The sequence below is a fragment of the Mus musculus genome, chromosome 11, assembly GCF_000001635.26.
Source record: "Mus musculus strain C57BL/6J chromosome 11, GRCm38.p6 C57BL/6J".
NCBI classification, from domain to species: domain Eukaryota; kingdom Metazoa; phylum Chordata; class Mammalia; order Rodentia; family Muridae; genus Mus; species Mus musculus.
In genome coordinates, this window is record NC_000077.6 from 107,103,963 (window position 1) to 107,120,410 (window position 16,448).

The 16,448-nt window shown below is 44.2% G+C and overlaps 1 protein-coding gene across 22 annotated transcripts in view; it reads right to left on the reverse strand.

The window, feature by feature from the left end:
* Window positions 1-16,448, reverse strand: part of Bptf (bromodomain PHD finger transcription factor) — a 99,067-nt gene that overhangs the window by 70,882 nt on the left and 11,737 nt on the right. For all 22 annotated transcript variants that reach the window (NM_001359590.2, NM_176850.3, XM_006532686.3 and 19 more), the window contains exon 2: window positions 6,851-7,673. In NM_001359590.2, the coding sequence (NP_001346519.1) occupies window positions 6,851-7,673 (823 nt within the window). The remainder of the gene's footprint in view (window positions 1-6,850; window positions 7,674-16,448) is intronic.

Genomic DNA, 16,448 nt, shown 5'->3' on the forward strand with positions numbered 1-16,448 from the left:
CCTGAGGGGGAGCTCAGGGGCAAAGAGGCTTCTGAGAAGGCAAGGCCTGAAACACAGCACACATAAGCAGACACCTGGAGGACAAGCGGCTTTAGGTGGTGAGAAGAAGGGCACTGAATGGGCAAAGTTAAGGACCTGAGCTACATTTTAGTGCTTACTAAGTAAAGGCAATGACGGAAATCATCTATGAATTGCTAAGACTAGAATTAAAATATGGGTCCTCTGAGATTCAACATTTTAAATTTCTAGGCTCCCAGTGAAAAACGTACCATACCTCTACTTACAGTAGGTTGACCGAAGTTGACATCACTCTGAAACCTTCCCCAGCTTGTATACATACTCTACTACAAGGGACACTTAACCTGAAAGCATTTTAATCTAACTTTTATAAATGATGCAAAGATCTTTTAGATTTACTTCTAATTATTCACATAGACACTTGTATCATAGCACTATAATGTTTGAAGATTCCTCACTAATGTTATACAAAAAATACTCAAAACATCAGAGCATTAGAAACTTACTGCTTGTCAGGTCAGTGGTGCTGGGACCTTAACCACAGCACTTGGAAGGCAGAGTCAGGCCAATCTCTGTGAGCTCCAGGGCAACCTGGTCTACCTAGGAATACCTTGTTTCAAAACTACAAAACAAGAGCTAAAAAGACAACTCAGTGAGTTAAGAGCACTGGCTGCTCTCACAGAGGACCAGGGTTCCATCCCCAGCACCCACACGGAAGATCACAACCGTCTCTAACTCTAGTACCAGGGGATCTAGCCTATTCTGGCACCAGGAACACATTTGGTAAACATATATACAGGCAAACACCCATACACATAAGAATAAATAAATAAATCTATTTTTTTCAAATACAAAACAAAATACCAAAAGAGAAATCCATACTTGTTTGCGTAATCACTAAGTTCTGTGTACTTTCCTACACACCAAGAAATGAAATTAGATATTAGAGCTGATAAAAACCAACATTTAATGTTATAAAACATTCTTCTCTAAAGTTAAATGAATTAATTTGCTGTTCCACTAAGAGACAATTTATTTAAGTTCACCATAATGTATGACTGATTAGTCCACAAGTACTTAAAAGTGTAATGTAAGTCCTTTGGTCACTTGATTTCCATAGTTCATGCACAGTTACCTTCAAGCTCATCTTCATCTGAATAAATCTGCTTAAGTTATTTACTCAATAAAAGCAACAATGTTAAATTTTAGTTGGTATTTTCTAAAAGTGTCTTTATTTCTAAATAAGAGTTCTTGGATATACTCTGTGCACACGGAATGAAAACCATCAGAGAGGCTTTCTCCCCAGTTATATGCATGTTTTGTTTGTGTGTGTGTGTGTGTGTGTGTGTGTGTGTTAAATATGTGTGGGTGTTTTGCCTGAATATGGGTCTTTATACCACATGCATGCAGTACCCAAAGAGGCCAGAAGAGGGCGTCATACACCTTGGAACTAGAGCGACAGGCAGGCAGTGGGAGGTGGGCGCTGGTCCTCTGAAGAGTAGTCAGTAGGAGCACCTTAACTGCTGAGCCATCCTTCTCTCAGCTCCACAGCATAGGTTTTAAAAGCTAAAACAACTCAAGTTGCAGACTTTCAAAGTGATCGTTTAGAAGCTAGACTGCAGCATAAAGTTAGAAACATTTCTTTTTGAAACTATATTTTTATTTTTAACTTTCTGTGTGTGTGTGAGAGAGGAAACGCACACTCGTGTATGTGTGTGCCTGTTTTCAGTGTCTGTGAACCCCAAAGGTATCTGCTCCCTGGAGCTGCCAGCCAGCATGGGTACACTTTAACTACTATTAGAAACATTCTTTTTTTTTTTGGGGGGGGGGGTTTCGAGACAGGGTTTCTCTGTAGCCCTGGCTGTCCTGGAACTCACTCTGTAGACCAGGCTAGCCTCGAACTAAAAAATCCGCCTGCCTCTTTTTTTTTTTTTAAACTTTTTTTTTAAAGATTTATTTATTCATTATATGTAAGTACACTGTAGTTGTCTTCAGACACTCCAGAAGAGGGAGTCAGGTCTCATTATATATGGTTGTGAGCCACCATGTGGTTGCTGGGATTTGAACTCTGGACCTTTGGAAGAGCAGTCAGGTGCTCTTACCCACTGAGCCATCTCACCAGCCCCCCTGCCTGCCTCTTATTAGAAACATTCTTACAAACAACTTCAGGTCCCAACTGCCAACAGCTATATATAGGGTTGAGAGCAAGCTATTTAATCCCCCTTAGCTTTAATCTCACATCTATACATTACAAACAGGTATAAAAACCTGTTACACTGTTGTAAAGATTAAAGAACTGTATAAAAATGCTCAGGACACCCAATGTGAATAGGATCTAAGTAAGGAGATAATATTCACAGGTTTCTAAAACTAAAGACAACCTAGACCTAAAAACCACCTAGACCAGACAACCAAAGATCTCAAGCTGTGTGTACACCACCAAACACCTCTGGTCTCCATGCATGAAAGAACAGCTCAAGAAAAGACATAGGTGCTAGCTGAAAAGACAAGACAAGACAGAGGCTACGGAAACCAACATCTAAGAAGCCAAGGAAGGGGCTGGGGAGAGGACCCAGGGACTCAAACCGGTCAGAGCAAAGAAACAACTCCCAAAATGATGCTCCCTAACCTTCACACAGACACTGCGTGGCGCACTGAGTGGCACACATGCTCCCTGCCCTCCACACAAAGGAGTGAGTGAGAAAGCACTTACAAAAAAAAGCCATGCTAGGCCCCCAACACACACACACAGTAGAGGACTTCCTGGTCTATGTTCATCCAGACATGACGCACCTAACCCTCAAGAGACTGGAGGCCCCAGGGAGTTTAAGAGGTGGCGGGGGGGGGGGGGGACCCCGCATGCCCGTGGAGATGGGGTGAATAGAGGGGTTGGGAATGGAATATGGAGTGTAAAAAATAAATTAAAAATAAAATAATATTAAAAGAAAAAAGCCATGCTAAAGAACAGCTGGCATGCTGGCTCATAACTCAGAGGTTATGATAATAATAACCCATAATCCGGAGGCTGAGGCAGGAGACTCTCAAGTTCCAGCCAGCTTGCCATAGACAGATATAGCTTGTTTCAAAACAAAACAACTAAAACCAACTTTTTAAAAAGGAGTTCTTTTAAAGGCATAAATTCAGGGTCGAGGAAAGAGGATTCCAAAAGCTGAGAGCATGTGGTCACGTGATCGCTGCCAATGTGAAAAGCAAAAAAAGGCCAAGCCCAGCTGCTGAGAATCCTCACTCGGATCTCAACAGGAATGGGGGGGGGGGGGGGGTTGCTGTCTATGAAACGGAACTGCTACAGGTCTGGTCTCTAGAGAATACAGTAGAGCTAAAATTCTCTGGATCAAAAGTCTCCATGCCTGGTGTGAACAATTCGGATCTGAAGGCTTTCGCTGACATGAGAAATGCTTCCAGCACACACAAAACACGCAGCCTGCTTCTAAGTGCACCCTGCGGACCAGGCCTGTGTGCTCCAAGCAGGACACCAGAAAAGGCACTTCAGTTCCACCAACCAGCTGCAGTAGATGGAGCTAAGGAGGGCTACAGACAGCAGGGCTTCCTAACACACAGGCAGGGACTGTCATGTCACCCCATAGCTAAGCTGAGCCACTTCCCCAGCCTCACTGAGACGGCCCACCCAGAGCTCACTGCTTCCAGTCAGCAGGTAGTTCCACAGTGCTAACCAGCGGTGAAAACTAAGATGCACAGACATCTGAGGTTAAAGACCAAAACAACTAACGGCAGAAGCAGCTTAGAAGAAGTTAAATCATGTACTAACCGAGTAAAGAAACAATTCTAAATACACCGAGAAACTGATCGCAGCAGCACACACCTGTGACCCCAGCACTGGGGAGCCTGAGGCCAGCCTAGACCTAGTTTACTTCACCAGCTCAAAAACCAAAGGACACCTGGGTGTGGTGACTCATTGTGGATCACAGCACTTTCCAAGCTAAGGAGGGAAGAATCCTGTGAATTTAAAGGCAGCCTTGAATCTTTTTTTTTAAAAAAAAAGTTAAAATAATACCCTCAGAAAGGTAAAACATGATTGGTTATTATTTTTTAAAAGAAAAGATTCAAGGTTTTTATTTTTACAAATAATAGCATAAAAGAACTCTTTAAAAATATGAGGCTGCATGGGGGCCCACAGAGACTGAACCACCAACCAGAAAGCATGCATGGGACAGTCCCAGGCTCTACATGTATGTAACTGATGTGCAAGTGGGTCTTCATGTGGGTCTGCTAACAGCAGAAGCAGGCGCTGTCTCCACCTCTGCCTGGCTTGGGACCCCTTCCCCTAGCTGGGCTGCTGCCTTGTCTACCCTCAGTAGGAGAAGATGCACTTGGTTCTACTGTAACTTGGCATGACAAGGTGGGTTGATATCCATGGGAGACCTCCTCTTCTCTGAAGAGAAAAGGAAGAGGGTATGGGGGAGGGGAAACACTGGGACTGGGGGAAGGAGGGAGGGGAAGCTTCCATTGGGATGTAAAATTAATTAATTAATTAATTAATTAAAAAAATATGAGGCTGGAGAACTGGCTCAGCAGTTAAGAACATGCACGATGCACTGGGTTTTGTTCTAATTGGTTTTTCAGATACAGACTCCCTATGTAGACCTGGCTGAGTCAGAGTCACATAGATCTGCCTGCCACTGCCTCCCCAGTGCTGATTAAAGGGGTGCATCACCACACCTGGCCTTTTTCTTGGGGAGGAGGGTAGACTCTTCTTGCTGAGGTCCTAAGTTCAATTCCCAGCACTCACATAGCAGCTAAGGATCCCAAGCTCTCTTCCAGCCTCCATGGGCACCAGGTACCCACAGAGTGCAGACAAGCACTGTAAAGAGATAGATAGATAGATAGATAGATAGATAGATAGATAGATAGATAGATAGATAGATAGGGAGGACAGACAGACAGGTAGGTAGATAGATAGACAAACAGACAGACAGATTAAATAAATGGATGTGAAAGTATGGGGAATGGTCAGACAACTCAATGGATTAAAAGCACTGGCTACTCTTGAAGAGGACCCAGGATTGGTTCCTCACCCTTCAAGATGGCTCACGCCTCTGTAACTTCAGGTATAGGAGCACCCACAGTGGCCTCTGCTGGCACTGCAAGCATATTGCACAGGCACACATGCAGGCAAAAAGCTAAATACATGGTAGCAGCTAAGAAAAAGTAAATAGTAGGGTTTAGAGATCAATATTTTTTTTAAATATTTATTTATTTATTATATGTAAGCACACTGTAGCTGTTTTCAGACACTCCAGAAGAGGGCATCAGATATTTTGTTACGGATGGTTGCGAGCCACCATGTGATTGCTGGGATTTGAACTCGGGACCTTTGGAAGAGCAGTCGGCGCTCTTAACCACTGAGCCATCTCTCCAGCCCCCTAGAGATCAATATTAAAAACAAAACAAAACAAAACCTAAGAGAGGCAGAAGCACTCAGACCTCTGAGTCCAAGACCAGCCTGTTCTACATGGCCAGCCATGTCCAGGCCAGCCGAACTAATTCCTCACACACACATGAACACACACACACCTCAAAGGAAAGCAGGAAAAAAAAGCCAAGAAAAATGAAAGGCGTGCAAAGGAGGAAGGAAGGAAGGAAGGAAGGAAGGAAGGAAGGAAGGAAGGAAAAAAGATAGATAGATGGATAGATGGGTGAAAGGCAAAAATCCCCAATAAAGTGAGGGCACGTGACAAGTCCAGAGGAGCTCGAGAGGCATGCTGGCACACACCCAGTGCCACAGGACCCAACTAGGACCCAACTATCACGATGAATGCCAAGCAAATATTCAACGGGTGACAACAGATCATGCAAGTGCCTATCGCTGTACACCTACACACTGCTAGGGACACAAGATTTCACAGGCTTCCGGCAAAGTCAATAAATTACACAACAAAGCAAGTGTCGGATCTCAGAGAGCATCAATGATGGAACCATTCTGCCCTCCACACCACACTGAAGTTCATGCGTCAGAGTTTTCTCTTGGCCTAATTCTAAGAACTGGAAGAGAGCCTCAAAATGCAAAAGCTCACAATACCAAGTGGTCCATCCCTCTACCAGGGCTCAGAGGAGACTCAACTCTCAGCGCGGATCTCAACACTGCCTGATGTCCTGAGGACACTAAGCACAGTGCTCCCTGACCCCACCTGCCCTGATACCAACAGCTTCTTTGCACAACTGTTCACTTTTGTTGTACTGGGACTGAACACAGGGTCTCACACATGCTAGGCAAACACTACTCTAACACTAAGCTCCAACCACAGCCTCTTCTTTTATCCTGACACAGGGCCTGTCTAATCTACCCAGGCTAGCCTTGAAACTCACTCTGTAGAGCAAAGCAACACTTGTGATCCTCCTGCCCCATAGGCCTAATTCCAAATTGGTTCTTGAAACCCCAGGACTCAGACTATGATCCTGCGTGTGTCAGGATCTCCTGGAGAACTTTAATCACTAATGAATACCCAGCCTCAGGCAGGTTTGTTCCCACTGCCCCAGGCTACTGCCTGAGCTACACAGGTGACCAGGAGGCCGAAGTCCTTTAACAGCAAGTAAGGCGAGAGAGCTCTCTCTCTCGGTGGGCTGCAGGAAGGCCCCAGAACCCCACCTAAGGCACATGAACTCACCTTACATCACAATTTCTAAAATGCCGTATTAATGCCCGCATTCCTTCCATCTCAAGTCTTTAACTACAATTCATTATTAAACCACACGTTTAATAATTGCATCAACATGGGGAGCACTCTCTCACATCAACCATGAAGGAAAAAGGCTTCCCTAAACATGTACAAAAATTATGGCCAGATGTACTTACATTATGAGTCTTCGGTTTAAAAACCAGTATTTCCTACGGCTTCTGTCATACCCAATAGGTTCGTGTCGAACGTAGGGTTTATTCTTTTGGACTTCAGCGACACAGTCAGTCACACCAGGCACCTTGTGTGCCACACAGACTTCACACTGCCACTCGTCCTCCGGCACTTCTTCAAGAGGCGGCTTCACACACTCTAAATGGTACACAGCCGAGCACGTCTCACAGCACAGCAGATCCCCAAGTTTGTGACAGACCCTACAATGGTCGTCATACTGGATTACCCCTTCAGACATCAGCTCCTCACGAGCAATATTGGTCGTAAGGAACTGATCGACTAGAAACTGCAGAACTTTGATTTTGTTCTCCACTGGTCCGTAGGGATAGTCCTCTGCCTCCTGGTAAGGAAGGACATGGTGGTACTCCTTGTCACTCTCACAGTAGACCCTCAGGACCTCCGGCCACGTCATCCCGTCGATGAAATACAGGGTGGAGTTTACACTGTCTTTCAAGTCCGCAGGGCCAAAGGTGGTGTTAGACGTGTCCTCTTCTCGAAGAACTGCTTTCAGAAGCGCCACGTGCATCTCCGCCATGAGTGTGCACTGCTCTTGGCTCACCAGAGCCGCACAGAAGTCCTCAAAGCAAAAAGGGGACAACCTTAAAACGTTGCCAAAGTTCCGCACCACCTCATAAATGGCAATGACATTCATTATATGCTCATTAGGCACCATTAAATCCTCAGAGGACTTCGGAAATTCAAGGGGTGGGATGTCTTTTTCTTCTAATATTGGAGAACGAGGCCGATGTACTCTTGGTTTTCGCCTACCTGTAAATAAGGATATCATCACAGGTTAATATGGAACCTTGCTCTCACAAACACACCAGTCAGTTTTTCTGCTATAGGCAAGTTAGATTAATACCAAGATCAGAGGTTAGAGTATCGCTTTGTGGTAGGGCACTTACCTAGTGGAATCAGCCCCAGAATTGTGACATAGCAAAAGTAACATCAGCAGGGTGTGAGGGCACAGCCTTTAATCCCAGCACTCAGGAGACAGAGGCAGGTAAATCTATGAACTCCAGGCCAGCCTGGTCTACACAGTGAGATATTGTTTCAATAATAATAATAATAATAATAATAGTTGTTGTTGCTGTTCAATGACTTAGTTCTTCAGTTTCTATGACACAGTCCCACTCTGTAGCTCAGGCTAGCTTGGAGCTCTACAGCCCATTTACAGATGGGATAACAAGGATAATAACAAGTATAATGCCTAAAGCCCGGTGTGGTGGTGCACGCCTTTAATCCCAGCACTCGGGAGGCATAGGCAGGCAGATTTCTGAGTTCAAGGCCAGCCTGGTCTGCAGAGTGAGTTCCAGGACAGCCAGGGCTATACAGAAAAACCCTGTCTGGAAATGGGAAAAAAAAAAGTGTAATTCGTAATACAGTGATTTAGTTCTGATTGTTAGGTCTACAAAAAAAATCTAAATTCAAAGTTTTCTTATTCAATTCTTTTATTTATCTACTTATCTAATTATTTGGTTTTTCAAGACAGGATCTGTTTCTCTGCGTAATACTAGCTGTCCTGAAACTGAAATTAAAGGTGTGTGCCACCACTCCTGGCTTCCCAATCAATTCTAAACCAAAAGGTAAAAAATTAAAAATAAACAATTAAAGATAGTCAATTACCTCTTAATTCCTGAGAACTATCAGTAGTAACTGGTCTTTTTAATTTTTGTTAAGAACTTGACAAAATAGCTCTATATGTGGCACTGCACTGGAGTGGGACAGCAGAGCTCTAGAAGGAAAACTCTAAAGTTGTCCTTGGACCTCAAAATGCACACACACTGTGGCATGCCCCCCACACACACACACATAATAAGTTAATTTGATGCTTAAAAAGAACGACTTGGTAAAAAAAAACCAAAACAAAAAAAAACCCAAGTTATTCCTCAACTGCTTCTATTACACATAATTTCTGGTATCTGTAGAATGTACATTTCTAATTTTCAAAAGTAGCCTTAATGGGATCAATTAAATTCATTCTTACAGCTGGGCAGTGGTGGTGCGCGCCTTTAATCCCAGCACTTAGTGAGGAGAGGCAGGTGGATTTCTGAGTTCAAGGCCAACCTGGTCCAGGACAGCCAAGGCTACAGAGAAACCCTGTCTCGAAAAATACAAAAAAAGAAAAAAGAAAAAATATTGATTCTTACATAACTAAGTTTTATTAGCCATGACACCTTCCCTGGGTTTCTACCTGCAAACCAAAGTGGTACAGGGAACTAGAGAAAAACAAGCACCAAAAACTACAAACAGAAAAGACTCTTTCTTGGATGTACACAACACACACCTAACCTCCGGAGAACAAGCTAAGAACATAGCCACTGCTTTCTGTGAAAGAGACTGGTCACTGTTGAGCAAACAACACTGTTGCAGAGCAGATGTGGTGAGAAAGGCAGCTCCCAAGCCAACATTCTAGCAAGAATGACCACTAGAGGGACAGAAAACCAAGAGGTACTGATGCCACATTACAACACCAGCCTGCTAGCTAAGCATCCATGTGAGCCAGTCAGTCTGCCTCACATCTCCGACTCATTGCTTGGGACTCATTGCTTCCTTCCGTATGGGTTATCAAATCAAAGGAATGGCTTATGGAACAAGTTCCTGTGTTCCTCAGCTGCTTACTGAACATGCCTGTCAGAACGATCCTCAAGGGGACTGGAGAGATGGCTCGGAGGTTAAGAACACTGGCTGCTCTTCCAGAGGACCCAGGTTCAATTTCCAGCACCCATGTGGTGGCTCACAACCATCTGTAATTCCAGTTCCAGGGGATCTGACACCCTCTTTCTGGACTCTGTGGGCACCAGGCGCATACATGGTGCACAGACATGCATGCAAACAATCACATACATAAAATAAACACAATCCCAGAAAATAAGAACAAAGTAGAAGAAATGAAAGTCCTTGAAGTGGCGCTGAGAACGCTCTTTGCGTGAAGGCGTTTGCTGCCAATACTGGTAACCTACATGCTGGGGCTCTCCTACGGTTTCCTCTGGTCTTCATATGGTGTGTGTATATATATATATATATATATATATATATATATATATATATATATATAGGCAACTCAAAGTTTCTTCAAGTCTCTGTAACACTCACTTATCAGCATGGCAGGGCGGAAGAAGAGGACGGACCTTCCCTCAGACAATTAACTCTTTTCACTTGCAAAATTTTAGGAATGCAGGAATCTGCCACTTAGAGTGCAATTCCAAAGGCAAGAAACGGAAAAGCTTCAACTCTCCACCTACCAAGTGTGGATACAGAAAGAACTCTGCCAACAAGAGAATCGGTGGGATCTTCCATTCCACAAAACTGTTCCTTTTCCCTTTCAAAATGGAGACTTTTAAGAACCTATTTTACTCGGAAGAGATTTAAATAAACCCTTCACTGACAGCAAGGGACGAGGTTCCCTCCCCCACCCAGGAAAAAACAGATCATAATTTACATATGGCCTGCCTTTGTTTGCTGGCTTTCTATAAATTCGGACTAAGCCTCCCGCACTGTGGGAAAGGGTATTAGGTTTCTGTCCCCTCCTCCCTTACCAAGTCCCTCAGCTCCCATGGTGTGCAGGGAACTAAGGAACTGAGGGTCTGAGCGTTTGAGTAAGCAAGTAACAAATACTGTTGACTGTGCCTCGGCCTGGAAGCACAAACTGTGCTCACACACACTGGACAACATGAACATACTTCCCAGCCCTAACAAGAAAGGAGCTCACGAGGCTGAAGGAGGGTCTCTCTCCTGATACAGGTCAGGCTGCCTGGAACTCTGTAGACCATGCTGGCCTTGAATTCACAGAGATCTACCTGCTTCTGCCTTCCAAGTGGACATCACTCCTGACTTGAGTTCAATTTTTTTTTCCCAAGACTGACTGGGTTCCTCTGTGTAGCCAGAGCTGTCCTGTAAACCTGGCTAGCCTCAAACTTAAGACATCCGCCTGCCGAGAAATGTGCCACCATGCCTGGCTGGGTTCAATTTTTTTAAAGAACGTGGCAAAATCAAAAAATTCCCTTTGCCTCCTGAATCTATCCCACAGATGGATATACTCATACACAACGAAATAAAAACACTTCACTCAACAGACTCTGGTTATTCTTTTCTTTTTAACCTCAATATGTATCAATAGCTCAATTATGAAGCATCCACGTGTATCTAAGTGCTGAAATGAACCAGCTGTAATCTGGGCTGGAGAGTGCCCACAACAGCAGCACACACCTTTAGTGCTTGGTAGGCATGGTCTACATAGTGAATTTCAGACCAGCTTGGGCTTCAAAGAGAGGTCTGCCTCAAAAAAATAAAATAAAATAAAACAAAATAAATGTAACTGGCATCTGCGATGTGTCCAGTTCACAATCTCTTGCCCTACTCCCATCTAGTCCATTAGGTTCCACCTGTTAGATTTCAAACCCAGCACCCGTAGCCCTATTAATACACAGGCAATCCCCATCCCTCTATGTGCTCTTCTCCTCACGAGCGCTTGTGTGCACGTGTGTGTGTGGTGTGTGCGTGTGTGTGGTGTGTGCACGCGTGTGTGCTTGCACGCGCTTGCCCTCATTCGATCTCTCTTTCTCTCTCTTTCTCCCTCCCTCCCTCTCTCTCTCTCCTTCCACAGTTATAGTCCCTGTCCCTTGTTCCCACCCCCACCCCTCCTGTCTACATTCCGATTTCCCTGGCCCTGTTCTTTGGGGCCAGTGAACCTGCCCCAATAAACTTGCTTTTATGCTTTTAATTAGGGTTGAATTGCTTATTTTGCCGACAGAGAACCTACTACCACTTGACTCCTTCACATGTGAAGCTGCCTTCAAACACTCCTTCCTAAAACTGTGAGGAGATACTAGAAAGTCACCCAGGCCAGCCTGAGCCAGTGTGAAGATACAACGAAGTCACCCAGGCCAGCCTGAGCCAGTGTGAAGCCAGTGCACAGAAGCCCAGGAAAAAGAAGTTTGGATGCTGTATTTTACCCTTCTGCTCAGTCCATTCTGAGGTACAGCCAATGTTCGAAAACTACTAGAGAACAAGCAGAAAGGAGAGCTTTCTAGAAACTAAAGAAGACGAGCAAACGGCTGCCTCAGGAGGAACCTACAGAAGAGAGCTTGCAAAGAAAGCCACTACTTGAGACAGACAGAGCCACATACGGCACACCAGTCCCTGGTGCTAAGGAATGGAGCTATGCAGTGCCGATTGCTCCCATGGTTTGTATTTTCTTAATCCTGAAGAGATATTTGTGGCTTTTTCCAGCTTCTAAATTTCTCTTTCTTTCTTTCTTTCATTTTTTTTTAAAAGATTCATTTATTATATGTAAGTACACTGTAGCTGTCTTCAGACACTCCAGAAGAGGGCATCAGATCTCATTACAGATGGCTGTGAGCCACCATGTGGTTGTGGGGTTTGAACTCAGGACCTTCAGAGGAGCAGTCAGTGCTCTTAACTGATGAGCCATCTCTCCAGCCCCAGCTTCTGGAGTGTCTGAAGACAGCTACAGTGTACTTACATATAATAAATAAATAAATAAATAAATCTTAAAAAAAAATAGTGATAGGAAAAACAGATGCCAACTTCACAAGGATTTTTTTCACCTCAAAGAAGCAAAGAGAGGAAAATCTGTAATTTACTTCATCTTTAAAGTAATAAAGGGCACTGGAGACGCAGACCCGCTGTTTAGACCACTGGCTGCTCTTCTAGAGGACTCAGGTTCAATTCCCAGCACCCACGTGGCAGCTCACAACTGTAACTCCAGTTCCAGGGGATCCACACCCTCACACAGACATACATGAAGGCAAACACCAATGCACATAAAAATATAAATAATTAATGAAATGCCAGTATTTATTAGATTTGGAAGTGTGGGCTCATCAGACCTTAAACCCCTCCCACCTACCCCTAATAAGACATATGCCAAATGCTGGTGTGCACCTGTGTGTGTGCCTACAGTAGCCTACAGCACCAGTTCTCGAAGGCAGAAGCAAGAGGATGTTCTGTTTAAAGCTAGCGTGAGCTACAAAGTGACAGGGCCTAAGGACCTAAACCCAGGGGCAGAGCACCTACACGGCAAACACAAGGGCCTTTGGCTTAATCCCCAGCATATGCACTCATTTGCACACATGCATGGATGTCCATATTTGCACTTGCACACAAGCTTGGGAGCATGCATACACACACACACACACACACACACATATGGACACTGGAAGACAATTTGTAGGTGTTTGTCTTTCTACTGTGTAGATTCCAGGGATCTAAATCATGTCACTGGGCTTGGCAGCAAGTACCTTTACCTGCTGAACCATGTCTCAGACTCCCTTAAAACTACTTTTGTAAAAGACAACTAAATACTAATAGCAAATTCCATTATGTATCAATAAAGATAAGGAGTGCTGCCTGTCTTCATGTACATTCAAGGACCCTATACACATGTAACCCTATGATCCTTGCTCCTATCTCCACTGTTAGGCTACCCAAGACAGGGCAGAATCACAACTCAAACTATTCAGGGCATTAAGGACAGGATGCCAAAAAGGAAAATGGCTATCTCCTAAGGTTACCAAGATTCACCTGGAAATGCTGAGTAAACATTCAAATGCATATCTGAAATTACACCGAGTAGTCTTTTGAAATGTGTTATTTGGGGATGGCAAGAGAACTCAATGGATGAAGGTACCTGCCACCAAGACTGATGACACATTCAAGATGTCCAACTAGAACCCAAAGGGTAGAAGAGGCTGACTCTGACATGCTACACTCTAATCTCACATCTGAGATACATGGAATACTCACACACACACACACACACACCTCACACACACACAAATTCACACAAACTCTAAAAACAAAACCAAAAATTTAAAATGTCATTAAATAACTCTTTGAAAGTTGAACATGGTCATATTAGACTGTTTCTTCAAACAAATCTGTATGTGGTGTGCATATACCAGAGGGCGGAGGAGAAAAGGCATCCCACACCAATTAGTATGTGTGTTTCTGAAGTTCTTTTTAGGTTCCATAATGAAAGACACTGTCGACAGACCCGGCAGGAGATGATGTGGACTAGACGTGCAAGCACTGAGCCGTAGCTGCGCTTGCAGTAGCTGCGCTCGCAGGCACACAGACGCGGCATCTGCTGCAGAGTACCACGGTGTGCACTGCTTGGCTAGGCTGTCTCTCAAGCCTGTGAATCATAGGACACAGTCACGGCCAGGGAGAAGCCCAACAGGAACTTTCCTAGCAGATTTAAGGAGCAACTTCATCACTAGGTCATAAAAGAACCCCACCAAGAAAACAAGGAATGAACTGGTTGCTACACTACTTGAGAGATCCTGACATGTAGGATGCCCTGGGACACCTAGTAGTTGACAATTTAGTTTACATATAACTTTTATAACACAGGACATCTGAGCTATCAAGTTAACTTTTCAACAAATATCAAGACTTGATAAAGTTTGTGCCAGATTTTCTAACACTGTTAACTGGCTGCCTCTTCCCTGACCACCCAGAACCATTAGTAATTTGTAAGTATCCTAAAGATGACCCCAAAATCTCACTGCACACCATCATCTTAATAAATAATGCTCTGCAAACAGCCTCAATAAAGGGAGCCATAGCCAGACTACCAAGGCCACAAATGAAGGGGGCCATAGACAGACTACCAAGGCCACAAGGTAGCACAAAATTGGAGCAAACAAAAGGCCAGAGACAGAGGTGTTAAGTAAACTGTCACCAACCCCACAGAGTAAGACCTCCTGCAGTAGCCCGGCAGTGGTGGCACACGCCTTTAATCCCAGCACTTGGGAGGCGCAGAGGCAGGCGGATTTCTGAGTTTGAGGCCAGCCCGGTCTACAAAGTGAGTTCCAGGACAGCCAGAACTACACAGAGAAACCCTGTCTCGAGGAAAGAAAAAAAAAAAAAAAGTCCTCCTGCAGCCAATACCAGCAATGACCCAAATGGCTCTAAATCACCTGCAAGGTACCTCCTACCACTGAGGACTGGAGGTTCCAATTTTAAGTCATTTTAATGAATTTACATTTAAACAGCTACCACATTGAGTAGCTTAGAACTAGAGAGTGAAAGGAATCCACTGCGACTAGAGGCTGGAGTCAGGCACTAAAGAGATCCTCCCTACCTACAGACATACAAGTAGGCAAAACGCGCATACACAAAAAGTTAAAAAAACAAACCCTTGGGTTGGAGAGATGGCTCAGCGGTTAAGAGCACTGACAACTGCTCTTCCGAAGGTCCCGAGTTCAAATCCCAGCAACCACATAGTGGCTCACAACCATCCATAATGAGATCTGATACCCTCTTCTGGAGTGTCTGAAGACAGCTACAGTGTACTTACATATAATAAATAAATAAATCTTTAAAAAAAAAACACCAAACCCACCATTGTATCTAGCTGCAGGGTCTAAGGAGAGAGTAAACAGCACTTGCCAATTAAGCCTGAGGACTCAAGTTCAATCCCCAGGATACATGGTACAAGAGAACACCAACTCCTGCAAGTTGTCCTGTCACCTCTACACACACACACACACACACACACACACACATCAAACAAATGTGATTTTAAACATGTAAACTGGCAGAGTAGTGGTGCACACCTTCAATCCCAGCACCCAGGAGACAGAGACAGGTGGATCCTTGAGTTCTACAGCCTAGTCTACATATGGGAGACAACCAAGGCTACACAGAGAAACCCTACCTTGAAAACCCTAAATAAAGCCAGGCGTGGTGGTGCACGCCTTTAGTCCCAGCACTCAGGAGGCAGAGGCAGGTGGATTTCTGAGTTTGAGGCCAGCCTGGTCTACAAAGTGAGTTCCAGGACATCCAGGGCTACACAGAGAAACCCTGTCTTGAAAGAAACAAAAACAAAAACAAAAAATCTAAATAAACAAACAAATAAATAAACAAGCAAGCAAAGGGCTAAGGATGTATCTCAGTAGAGTGCTTGCCTCTACACAGACCTAGGGTCACCCTAAAAGGAGCAGAAAAAAAGAAAAGAAAAAGTTGACTGCCAAGTAGAGTAGCTGGCATCTGTCCCCCAGCACACAGGACACTAAGACAGACAGAGAGAGCATGAGTGGAAGAGCATCCTGAGCTATGACAAGGACCCTGTTGGTAAACAAAAACCCACAACTCAATGTGCAGGAGAACGAGAAACACCACAGCAGCAGGTGAAAAAAAAAATCACACTGGCACACGTATGTAGACATCATAATGAAACCCACTGCTTTATACAACCACTTCCAAGAAGTCAAAACTTTCTGTTGTTTTCTTGGAACAGGGTCTCACTTTGTAACCCTGACTGTCTTGGAACTCGATACATAGCTCAAGCTGGCTTCAAATTCACAGAGCTCCACCTACCTACACCTCTAGGTATATACACACAAAAGAAATATGCCAGACAAACACACATCACATAAATTCCACAGGGAATTATTTACAACCAAATGGAAATAATTCAAATGCCTATGGACTCATGAACTAAAAAAGCAAAGTTTGAGAAACTCGTAGAAAACACAATGTCATTCAAATACTACACATGGTATAACACAGGAA